Source organism: Odocoileus virginianus, chromosome 23 (genome assembly GCF_023699985.2).
Source record: "Odocoileus virginianus isolate 20LAN1187 ecotype Illinois chromosome 23, Ovbor_1.2, whole genome shotgun sequence".
In the NCBI taxonomy this organism is placed as follows: Eukaryota; Metazoa; Chordata; class Mammalia; order Artiodactyla; family Cervidae; genus Odocoileus; species Odocoileus virginianus.
Genome location: NC_069696.1, coordinates 21,805,879 through 21,819,125, shown reverse-complemented (window position 1 = coordinate 21,819,125; position 13,247 = coordinate 21,805,879). Strand labels below are relative to the sequence as shown.

At 38.5% G+C, this 13,247-nt stretch overlaps 1 protein-coding gene across 1 annotated transcript in view; it reads left to right on the top strand.

Moving 5' to 3' along the window:
• The window catches only part of SLC15A5 (solute carrier family 15 member 5), an 88,680-nt gene that overhangs the window by 17,490 nt on the left and 57,943 nt on the right, over positions 1-13,247 (top strand). The window contains exon 4 of the mRNA XM_070454179.1: positions 8,334-8,554. Within this exon, the coding sequence (XP_070310280.1) occupies positions 8,334-8,554 (221 nt within the window). The remainder of the gene's footprint in view (positions 1-8,333; positions 8,555-13,247) is intronic.

The following is a 13,247-nucleotide window of genomic DNA, read 5'->3' as shown; positions in this document are numbered from 1 at the left end:
TTTGAGGTGCCACCTTCCTGTATACCACCACTTGCATTTCTGGAATTTCTATTCTCTTTCTTTGATCAGTCACCCTGTTCATATTATCTCTCTTGTTTAAAAAAACTCTGATCTTAATTTCTAACATATTTTACTTTCAGTAGTACCTTCACTGTTACCACTATTTCTACCCCTTATCTATACAGCTACCACTAACAGCAATGCAAGAAGTTATATTCTTTAAAATTAAGCACATTCACCACTTGTACTTCATTTCACCCCATACCAGTGAGGTGGGCAAGAAAGGCACAGTGTTCCCTTTTACAGACTATACTCCATGGACTTTGTTTCTGTTCTTGTACCATCCCGAGCTTTACTTTTTCACCTAGCACGTTGTGTTGAAATGATCTATTTCTGAATACAGTTAAAAATTCATGTGTCAGTTAGGCAGAAATCAACACAATACTGTAAAGCAATTGTCCTTCAATTAAAAATCAGTGAAAATCGCTCAGTCGTGTCTGACTCTGTGACCCCATGGATTATACAGTCCATGGAATTCTCCAGGCTAGAATACTGGAGTGGGTAGCCTTTACCTTCTCCAGGGGATCTTCCCAACCCAGGGATCAAACCCAGGTCTCCGGCACTTCAGGCGGATTCTTTCCCACCTGAGACACAAGGAAAGCCCCCAATTAAAAATAAATAAATTTAATTATAAAAGAAAATTCCTGAGTCGTATACATACTTGGAATATAGTAAATGCTTAATGTTTGCTATTGTTAAACTGAGTGCAGAAGATGAGACATAATTGAATTTAATGAGTTGCCCAAGACGTCACAGGCAGTAGCTGATGTGGAACCAGAACCCAGATCTTACTTTTCTCAGGCTAGAGCTTTTTTTTTTTTTACACCACATACTGAGGCAGTGAGACAGGGAAAACATCACCCTGGAAGCCTCAGCCTTGTTTCTCCAAGTTCTGTGTTCTGTCCGTCATAGCTAGGCAGTACCCAGCCTCCTGGAAGCCTGTGGAATGGGTTCATCATGCAAAAAGATGTCTGAGAGATCCTATCTGTCAGCCCCAAAAGGCAAAAAAGAGGAAAATGTAAAGGAAGTATAAACTTTTGTCAAAAGACCACTTTGGCATATTCTGGAGTATGTAATTGTCACATAATTCTTCTTTTGTGAATGTGTTAGTCACTCAGTCATGTCTGACTGTTTGCAAACCCATGGACTGCAGCCTACATGCTCTTATGTCCATGGGATTTTCCAGGCAAGAATACTGGAGCAGGTTGCCATTTCCTAGTCCAGGGCTTCTTCCTAAGCCAGGGATGAAATCTGAGTCTCCTGCATTGTAGGCAGATTCTTTACTTTCTAAGTCAACAGGGAAGTTTATACATAATTTTTACATTCAGATTTTCTAAATATTCAGCATCCAACCATTTGCTTCATAATCTCCTATTTGAAAGTATATATTCATCTGAATAAAGAACTACAATTCTTCATACAAATCTATTTGATCAGCACTGTTTACTGCCAGACTACTGTAGTTCATATGCTACATATTTTAACATGTGATAAAATAACCTTTCTTTGGATAGTTACAAGAAAAAAATTGTATTAGCTGCAGGTAAAATTATAAACTGTTCACCAGCAGTTTACTTTACACAGTACTCTATAAAATGAATATTTTTGAGTTGTTTTGCTTTGTTTTGTTTTCTTTTTCAAAGTAATACAATCACCCAACTATGGTGAAGTAAAACTCTGTCCTCCCTCTAGAAAAGTATATCATCCTTATTTTGGCTTCTTCCTCTCTGATGACTAAATTGGAACTTCCTCAAAGCTGTAATTCAAAGCCATAGGTGACCTTAAAGAAATGATTTTTTATATGCTACCTTTTATTTTAAGGTAACTTTTCAAATGTGGGCCATGCATTCCATTATGTTTAGCTGTCAAGCACAGTCTTCATTTGCATTTCTTCCCACTGCTGTAATTTTGAGAACTGGCAGGTGACCAAAGAAGGGGGAAAAAAAAGTGCATCTACCATCTAGAGTGCAATGTAGGATTTTTTATTATAATTAAGTAGCATAGATATTCATGATTAGATCAAGGTCAGAGGAGCAGACCATCAGAGCCAAGGACTTAAGGGTACAAAGAATTAAAAAATTGCTTTCTAAAGTTTTTTTAAAAAATAGTAATGGTTACGATCTTTTAAGTTTGGCAATAAGCATTTAAAATAGCTCGTCTGTTTAATTTGAAAATGTGCACACCTGGTGTGTTTGCCACGCACGTTTAAACTGGAGCTTGAAGTCTCAGTTGCATTTTCATTTCAGGTTTTTTTTTTTTTTTTTTCAACTTCCCAGTTTCTGCTCCTGGTGTAGAAAAGCAATTTGAGGATTATAATGACAATGGATTTTTTTTTTTAAAGGCTGAGTCTACAAGACGCACAATATTATTTGTACAGAAGGCTTGAGTTTCCCATTAAGCCTAATAGATTAATCCAAGAATGTGGTATGATGTTTAGATACAGATGTTTTCAGTGGGACTTCCCTCCTGACACGTAGGGATAGTTACAGTGTGACTGGATAATGGATGCTCCCTCTGCATAGACAGATTATTGCATAGCTCTTGTTCTTGCCTCCTTACTGGCTTCCTCTCAGTTCACCTTATCAATTAGGTTTATTACTTCCTCTTTCCTCTGACCAACAGTCCATCTAGTTTATTGTCCACTCTTTCTCCTTGGCCACCTTTTCTCATTCTTATGAGAATGCAGTTGTTGTTCAGTCACTCAGTAGTGTCCAACTCTTTGCAACCCCATGGACTGCAGCATTCCAGGTTTCCCTGTCCTTTACTATCTCGCAAAGTTTGCTCAAACTTAATGTCCGTTGATGCCATCCAACCATCTCATCCTCTGTCGTCCTCTTCTCCTCCTGCCCTCAGTCTTTCCCAGCATCAGGGTCTTGAGTCAGCTCTTTACATCAGATGGCCAAAGTATTGAAACAGAGCCCTGGGATTTATTCCAGGACCCCATTCTTCTCTCTTCGCCCTCTTTCCTTAAGTGACCCACACCAAACACTCCATTTCATTTAACCTCTCTCCTCATCTTGAAACTCACATTTCTGACTTCCTATTCACCATTTTTATTTGGTTATCTAGGGGTCATCTCAAATTTAAGCTGACCAAACCTCAACTCTTAATTCATCCAACTGCAAATGTGCTTTCTTTTCCATCTTCTGTAAGGGGAATAGAAGTAGCATCCTCAAATCTCATTTCTTCAACCTCTCCCCATGTCAAAATATCCTGTTGATTCTTCAACAACACTTCTCATTCTTTTTTTAATATTTTATTTTATATTGAAGTATAGGTGATTAGGTGATAGGTGATTAACAATGTTGTATTACAGATGTACAGTGAAGTGATTTAGTTATACAAGTATCTATTCGTTTTGAAATTCTTTTCCCGTTTAGGTAGTTATACAATATTGAGTAAAGTTCCCTGTGCTATACAGTAGGTCTTTGTTGGTTATCCATTTTAAATATAGCAGTGTGTACATTATATGTGATGAAAACTCAACCATTAAGAAGAATGAAATAATGCCATTTATGGCAGCATGGATGGACTTAGTGATTGTCAGTATATACTGAGTGAAATAAATCAGAAAAGAAAGACAATTATCATAATGATATCACTTATATGAATCTAAAAAAAGATACAAATGAACTTATTTATAAAACAGAAACAGACTAACAAACTTAGAGAGTGAATTTATGGTTAGCAGGGAGGAAGGATTTGGAGGGGGTGGGTAGTTAGGGGTTTGTCATTGACTTGTAAGCACATCCCGTTCTGTTCACTTCTCTTCTTCCTGCTGTCTGGTCAAGTCATCACTACCTGTTAACTGTCTTCCATCTTTGTCTCTTGTTCCTTAAAATCCATTATGCACGCAACTACCAGAGTTCCAGAGTAATTTTTTTAAAACGTACATCATATCTTATGTCTACTCTGTGTAAAATTTCTTAATGGTTTCTCATAACATGAAAAATCAATTCCAGGTTCCTTACTTTGGCCTGTAAAGTCTGACCCTGACCAACTCTTAAACTTCATTTCCTTCCAACATTCTGAGCTACAGCATCACTGACCTTTACTGTTTCTGAGCCTCTCCCAGCTCATTTCTACTTCATGACACGCTTGGTATATGCTTCCTCTGGGTCATTTTGCCTATTTCCAGTCTATTCAACTCTCAATTCAAATTTCAGCTCTTTAGGTGTCGTCTACACCCAACCCCAGGCTTCCCAGGTAGATCAGTGGTATAGAATCCCCCTGTCAATGCAAGAGACACAGGAGATGCAGGTTTGACTCTTGGGTCGAGAAGATCCCCTGGAGTAGGAAATGGCAAATCACTCCAGTATTCTTGCCTGGGAAATGCCATGAATGGAAGAGCCTGGTGGGCTATAGTCCATGGGATCACGAAGAGTCTGGCATGACTGAGCAGGAACATACACACCTTTCTTCTCCAGTCTCTATCTTATAACTTCACTTTGTCTTCACCATTGAACTCACCTAGTATTTCCCAGGGTGTGTAGTGTCTTCTCAGGGACCTATAAATCTTTCTTCACTACTATATTCTTAAGGACCAGAAAAGTTACTGGCACACAGTAGGTATGTAATAAATATATTAAATGAATGAATGAATGTTGGCATTCACATCTGTTTGGCATCACTTATGCACACTTCAAGGGCTAGCTAAAATTTTAGACTTCGTTCATACTTAATCATTTCTTGTTCTTAATCATTTTGTTTTTATTGTTTCATATCACCATATCAGATACAATTTTACTTATTTAAATAAATTCATTTTTCAAAGTGTGTATTCAAGGTAGGCTTCTCAAAACTTGGCCTGTCAACCAATGCTTATCATAAATTGTTACTAGTGTGAAACAAAGAAAAAACAAACAAACAAACAAAAACAAACAAAAAAAGTCACTGGGAGAAAATATGTACAAGCATTATTGAAAGTTACATCATATATCTGTTGAATTTAATACTCATGATCAGGTTTTGTATTTTGTATCTTTGTTTTTATGTTATTTCTTAAGTATTCCATTTTATCATACTTCACAAATGTATTGACTATTATAGTTGAGAATTTTTTTTAAAAAACTTTTAACTTTTTTTTTTTTAGTTGGAGGCTAATTACTTTACAATAATGTAGTGGTTTTTGCCATACATTGACATGAATCAGCCATGGATTCACATGTGTTCCCCATCCCGATCCCCTCTCCCATCTCCCTACCCATCCCATCCCTCTGGGTCTTCCCAGTGCACCAGCCCCAAGCACTTGTCTCATGCATCCAACCTGGGCTGGTGGTCTGTTTCACCCTTGATAGAATACTTGTTTCAGTGCTGTTCTCTCAGAACATCCCACCCTCGCCTTCTCCCACAGAGTCCAAAAGTCTGTTCTGTACATCTGTGTCTCTTTTTCTGTTTTGCATATTGGGTTATCGTTACCATCTTTTAAAATCCCATATATATATGTTAGTATACTGTATTGGTCTTTATCTTTCTGACTTACTTCACTCGTATAATGGGCTCCAGTTTCATCCATCTCATTAGAACTGATTCAAATGAATTATTTTTAATGGCTGAGTAATATTCCATGGTGTATATGTACCATAGCTTCCTTATCCATTCATCTGCTGATAGGCATCTAGGTTGCTTCCACTTCCTGGCTATTATAAACAGTGCTGCGATAAACATTGGGGTGCACGTATCTCTTTCAGATCTGGTTTCCTGGGTGTGTATGCCCAGGAGTGGGATTGCTGGGTCATATGGCAGTTCTATTTCCAGTTTTTAAAGAAATCTCCTCACTGTTTTCCATAGCGGCTGTACTAGTTTGCATTCCCACCAACAGTGTAAGAGGGTTCCCTTTTCTCCACACCCTCTCCAGCATTATTGCTTGTAGACTTTTGGATAGCAGCCATCCTGACTGGTGTGTAATGGTACCTTGTTGTGGTTTTGATTTGCATTTCTCTGATAATGAGTGATGTTGAGCATCTTTTCATGTGTTTGTTAGCCATCTGTATGTCTTCTTTGGAGAAATGTCTGTTCAGTTTTTTGGCCCATTTTTTGATTGGGTCATTTATTTTTAATTGAGCTGCAGGAGCTGCTTGTATATTTTTGAGATTAATCCTTTGTTGCTTCGTTTGCTATTATTTTCTCCCATTCTGAGGGCTGTCTTTTCACCTTGCTTATAGTTCCCTTTAAAAACTTTTAACTTTTAACACAGCTAATTTCAGAAGCACTAATTCAAACTCCCTTTCTTTAGAAATAATAAGATAGCAAATATTAACTATTTAATAAGATTGGAGATATCAATTTATCACACATAAAAGTAGATCCCAGTTTTCCTTGAGACATAGTGATTTGTTTATGTGAAGAAGAAATAGTGAATTTAAAACATTATATTCAATAAAATCCTGAATTTAAAACATAGGAAGGAAATTAGGGGAAATGCCTCTGGAAATAATCTTTTACCCTTCAAATAGTCATCATTTAATAATAAAGCCTATTTGAAAGCACAGAGTAAGTTGGATCAATACCAGTAATAACCCTCTGACTACTCGGTACTGTTTCACAAGAGTTGAGCAGAGAACAGGTTGATGAGCAACTGAAGCAGGATCAGAAGGAAATGTCAGGAAGCTAAGCCTCCAAACCCAGACCTGTTCAAATTCAGTCTCTAGATTGTTCATCAAGACATTTTCAGTCCTCATCTTAACCTTAAGTAAACTAATTGAAATAGCTGAGAAAGTTTCCTAATAGAGCGGTTCTTCCTCCAATAGTAAAGACATGTCCCAATTATTCCGTTGTTAAGAGACACAAACCTTGGCCACTCACAGGGATGTCTGTCTCCTTTGGACTTCTCAGTTCTGGGAGCCTTTCATCCAAGTCTGGCCACAGTGACTACGAGACAAGAGTGGCAGTAGATATGAGCCTGTCTCCTGTCATCAGTTATCCCGACATACTTCCACTTGACCTCAACACACTTCCCGGAGGCCGCCAAAGAGCCTCTGCTTTAATCATTCTTGGTCACTACCAATTTGGGTTGGATTTGATTCAGTGACTTAGAGGTGAGAGGCTCCATATTCAATTACCAGGCCCCCAGCTTCCTCAATTAATCAAAGACTGACATAATAGGTCTATTACAACTGTTCAAGAAAAGACCAGATCCAATCAATATCATCACTTTATAACCATGAAAAGAAATTAATATTCTTTATTTAAATCTGAAAACCAACACTGTGGCATTTAAATGAACTTGGTTACAATGCATTTCATCTAGAATTTTACTATGGGAAACTTGAATTTATTTAAAATGATGATCAAACTATATACTCTGAGTTTCTAAAGCAGCCTTCTTTGGAGAAACTCAAGCATTTTCCTGTTTATTTCACTGTTTATCCTGCACCATGATTTGATGTCTTTGTAATTTGAGGCAGGGTTTATCTGGTCCAAAGGAGTGCTGTGAAACATTGTAACAATCATGATGGCACCTCTGAACTGCTAACTAAACCAGGATCTCTTATCTGTCTTTGGATCACGAAGTCCTAACTGAGTCAATGAAAAGGTGAAATTTGAAAGATCATAAAAGAACCAACAGTGAGGTTGCAAATCACTAGCAGTTAAGTGATTGCAAATATCTAAAGCAATAAAATGCTTCTGATGCTAAGGGACAGCCATATAAACCCAGAGGAAACTACTGGAAAAGTCAAAAGCCAGCTAATCTAATCTGAACTTTTCGTGACACTATCAACATATATAAAGTCATTTGAAGAGTTCAAAGTTTAACCTTATGTCTGAAATTCAAGGATAAAGTCAAAGCAGAGAATATATTTCCTTTCATCTACATGTCAAAATAAGAAACCACCTTCTACCTGACAAGGAAAGTGAGGATTATTTATATGGCAATTTATATTAAAAAAAAAATAGTACCAGTTCTTTGTGTTAAGGCTGTAAAAGAAAGTTCAGGTTGTCTCATTCATTAATGTGTTAAAGTTAGAGGCTTCTGAGAGATTCTGAAATCTTTTACTTTGGTGCTATATTTTGTCACCTTTCTTCCCTTTTTAATATGCTTCCATTGATCTTACCTTTTTCATTTTTTACCAGCTGTCAGGCACCACCTTGGGCTGGTCACCAGGATGCCAGAACCCTCGTCAGAAGCTTGTTCCTTTGAATTCAGCCCCTTGGGTGCTAAAATCTTCTCACCACTGCCCTTCATCCTTACCATTGTCATCTTTCTGATAGATATTTTGGAAAACTGAAAAATATTCCTTTACTAAATACATAGTCCTTCCAATTATCTGCAGGTTGCTCCCTCCTGACAACATTCAGGGTGTTTGTTAATGCACTGAAAACATGTTGTCTGCAGTATTGCCACCTTGGCGGAGGTGTGACAAGCTGGTTGGGCCATGCCAAGGAAAAAAATGGCGGTCGCTACAGTGAGCTCCTTGTGGAAGACACAAAATTTTTCTTCAACCTTCTGCCACTCTTTATTTTTCATCTCCTCTACAAAACGTGCATTATACAGGTGAGGAAAGATAATTAAGACTACCCACAGAAACAGTAAAATGATTGCGTGATAACATTACAAGTAGACATTTCTTTTCAGCCCAACAAGTGCTTCCCATATACCTTGTTAGGATGTTAACTTATAAATGCTTCTAATCATTACAGGCTCTAGCTTTTAAGGACTAAGTGGCGTCAGGTATAAGCACTCCAGAGGAGGATCTGAGGGCGGCATTTTTCCTGTAGAACTGCGAGTGTCTGTCAGTAGGTGCGGACAGAGCAGGCAGTACTTTACAGAATGTCCAAGGCCTGTGAGTGACTCAGAAAAATATGAGATCTATGGGCAATTATGGGCTTCTCAGGTGGTGCTAGTGGTAAAGAATTCACCTGCCAATGTGAGAGATGTAAGGGATAAAGAGTTCGATCCCTGGGTCAGGAAGTTCGCCTGGAGAAGGACATGGCCTCCCACCCTAGTATTCTTGCCTGGAGAATCCCATGGACGGAGGAGCCTGGTGTGCTATAGGCCATGGGGTCACAAAGAGTCAGACATGACTGAGTGTCTGAGCAACAAAAATGGAGATAAATTAACTTTGGTTTCCTCTTTGATCAAGCCTTTAAAAATTGGTATTAACAAGTAGCTAAATTGGCTGATTCAGTTATGAAGAAATATAAATGATTATAAAAATCTTTGAAGAAATTTGAAACTCTTCATTGCTAACATCTAACTTGGAATTAGATGGCTAATGAGTGAGCTAAATCATAGAATAATAGATTCTATGATCTATAGATCTAGAAAAAAATCTTAGAGATTAACTTACTCAATTCCTTCATTTGTTGAAGAGGAAACTGAGGCTTGAAAAAAATTAAGTGATTTGGGGTAAGTAGGTCAAACAGTGAATAGTAGTGAAAGAAAAGGCAGAATCTTATCTTCTGACGCTTAGTACAATGCTTGTTCCTCTAAACCAGGGGTCAGCAAATTACTGCCTGCAAACCAAATCCAGCCTACTGCCTTTTTCACGTATCCTGTAAGGTAAGAAGGTTTTTGCATTTTCATGTGATTTTTAAAAATTAAGAAAAAATATCTTGCAGCACATTATAATTATAATTGGGTGCACAATTATAATTATAAATTGTATGAAATTAAAAATGAGGTGTCCATAAAAAACAAAACAAATTTATGATTACCAAAGGGAAAGGGCAGTAAGGATAAATTAGGAGCTTGAGATTAACATATACACTCTACTGGGTGGTGCTAGTGGTAAAGAACCTGCCTGCCAGTGCAGGAGATGTAAGAGACGCGGGTTCAATCCCTGGCTTGGGAAGATCCCCTACAGGACAGCATGGCAACCCACTCCAGTATTCTTACCTGGGAAATCCCATGGACAGAGGAGCCAGGCAGGGTATAGTCCATAGGGTCGCACAGAGTCGGACACTGCTGAAGTGACTTAGCACGCATGCAATACTATAGATAACTAACAAGGCCTTACCTAACGCAAGGAACTACATTCAGTATTTTGTAATAACCTATAAGGGAAAAGAATCTGAACAAGTGTTGGGTTGGCCAAAAAGTTCATTTGGGTTCTTTATAACATCTTATGGGAAAACCTGAATGAACTTTGGCCAATCCAATATATATATAGAGAGAGAGAGAGGATGAAGTAAAGTGAAAGTCACTCGGTCATGTCTGACCCTTTGCAACCCCATGGCCTATACAGTCCATGGAATCCTCCAGGCCAGAATACTGGAATGAGTAGCCTTTCCCTTCTCCAGGGGATCTTCCCAACCCAGAGATCGAACCCAGATCCCCCACATTACAGGCAGATTCTTTGCCTGCTGAGCCACAAGAGAAGCCCAAGAATACTGGAGTGGGTAGCCTGTCCCTTCTCCAGCATATCTTCCTGACCCAGGAATCAAACTGAGGTCTCCTGCATTGCAGGCAGATTCTTTACCAACTGAGCTATCAGAGAGCCCCCATATCAGACAGCCCCACCTGAAAGTAGCACAACGTTATAAATTAACTTTACTTTGATTAAAAAAAAAAAGAAAGTACAATTGTTAGAAAAGAATAAGCATAGGATTTCTCTTTGGTTAGGCGTTCATAAATACAGTTTTATTGGAACACAGTCTTATGTTTGTTTGTAATAGTATGTCTGTTTATGTATGCAAGCAGCAGAGTTGAGTAGTTACAACAGAATCCACATGTGGAAATATTGTCTATCTGGCCTTTTACAGAAAAGTTTGCTGACCCTTGTTCTAAACAATGCATGAAAACTAGGCTGATTTAGTAGATTCAACCTCTCTCTTGACTCCACAATAGTAGATGGTGCAAAAATACAAAAATACCACCTCTATATATGAGCATTAATATTATTAAAAAAATCTTAGAGTGAAGAAATTAATCATGAGTACAAACTTGCTAGCTGACCCATGGACAGCCTTGAACCTTCTGTGTAAATAGCAAAAATTCTTGATTCTTACCCTCATAATGTAGTGACTCCTACTGTTTCTTTTGACTAAATCCAGCCCTTCTCTGCAAACTGTCATATGTTTTAAAATTTGGCATAAATTATAATAAATTTTGATAAACTAATTTTTATATATCACCAAATCTAGATGCCTACTCTGTTGCAAAGAACAAACACTAATATCATTGACCACCTATATGTGGCATAGCCTTTATTTTTTATTTTTATTTTTTTCATATATTTTTATTAGTTGGAGGCTAATTCACAGCATTGCAGTGGGTTTTGTCATACATTGACATGAATCAGCCATGGAGTTACATGTATTCCCCATCCCGATCCCCCCTCCCACCTCCCTCTCCACCCAATTCCTCTGGGTCTTCCCAGTGCACCAGGCCCGAGCACTTGTCTCATGCATCCCACCTGGTGGCATAGCCTTTAAAGGAGGACTTCACAGTGTCTTAAGTCAACCCCTACAGCACTCCCCAGGACTGATTTTGTTATCCTAAATCTGAGTCTCAGAGACATTGAGTGACTTGCAAGTTGCTCTTGGATGCCCTGCTAGCAATATGGCAGCATGGCTGTCCCAACCCAGGGCGGGTATCCGTGCCCACACTTTGCTGTTACCAACTATGCCTCTCTAGCATCTGGGTTAAAAACCCTTATACAGGGTTTGGTGAAGAATCTGCCTGCCAATACAGGAGACATGGATTCGACCTCTGATCAGGGAAGATCCCACATGCCTCAGGGCAACTAAGCCCATGCACCACAACTATTCAGCCTGTTCTCTAGAGCCAGGGAGCCACAGTGACTGAGCTCACATGCCTCAACTACGGAAGCCTGGGTGCCTTAGAGCCCGTGCTCCACAAGAGAAGCCACTGCAATGAGGAGCCCGAGCACCGCAACTAGAGAGCAGCCCCTGCTCGTGGCAGCTAGAGAAAAGCCAGGAAGCAACAAAGACCCAGAGCAGCCAAAAATATAATAAATAAATAGTTAAAATTATATTTTTTTAAATCCCTGTACACGGAACTCCCTGGGCTATCCAGTGGTGAAGACTCTGTGCTTCAACTACAGGAGTCATGGGTTTGATCCCTGGTCAAGGAACTAAGATCCTGCATGCCAGGCAGTGCAGCCAAAAATTAATTTAAAAAAAAAAAACCCTATATAGACTATACAGGTTCCAAAATCATATACAGTAATGTTATACCAGAAACTCCAAAGAAAATGGTTAGAATATACTTCTCAAGGGAGGCAGATGAAACTTCCACTGGGATAGGCTGGTGTTAGATTTTTGCCTCCAGATGAAATAATCACCAGTATAAAGGAGATCAAAGCACCAAGAATAAAACATCATAGCATGCCATATTTTAAATTTAGTAGCAATTATTGACCTTCAGTTCCAAGACATACATTTAAAATATGTTGATATTAAGGCCGATGATGTTGCCATTTGACATTACTGGCCATTCAGAGGTGAAAATGAATCTCTATTGACAGCAATTATTCCTGAATACTCAGAGGCTTGTATGAAATAAGAGTATTTAAAATTTTAAAAGGAGATGATTTCAGAACTTGAGGCAGAAGCAGAAATGATTTCAAGCTTTCAAGACATCGGAGCCTTTTCTTAGATTAGGCAATCTATGAATATTGCTTCACTAAAGATTAATCATACATTTGCCACATTATTAAGTTAACAGGTTTCTGCGTCTGTGATTCATGCTGATAATAACTTTATTCCTATTAACAATAATTCTCGTTTGAAATCAGTAACGGAAACTTCCAAGTTGTGCTGTGAGCCTCTCAGTCTTAGAGGAGCTCTGCTGCCAGCACTTTTTCTTTAAAAAAAATCATTCATTTTCCTCTGATTAAGGAAGGAACTTAATATTTTGATGGAACTAGGGCAGAACTAGCTAATGTTCCCTTCTCTCTTGCTGTCTTTACCCAACTATAACAATCCGGTTTACTATCCCAAGGGTCAAATTCAAGATCGGAAGATAAATTATCACCAGAACGTATTTTATATAGATCAAAAAAAAAATCTCAGTGAAAATGTAGTCCGTCCCTGGGTGGAGGCAGTTAACAGAGCAATAGGCTCATTTTATAATCGGTGGGCTTGTTAGCAACAGCACTGACTTATGACTCTGCTTCTCCTTATGCTTCTCAAGTTGCACAACTGATAATTAGAGGAGGAGATAGTGAAGGTTTCAAACAAGAAGTTATCATCTGGGTGTTTGAGCCAGGTTGCTCTCCCAG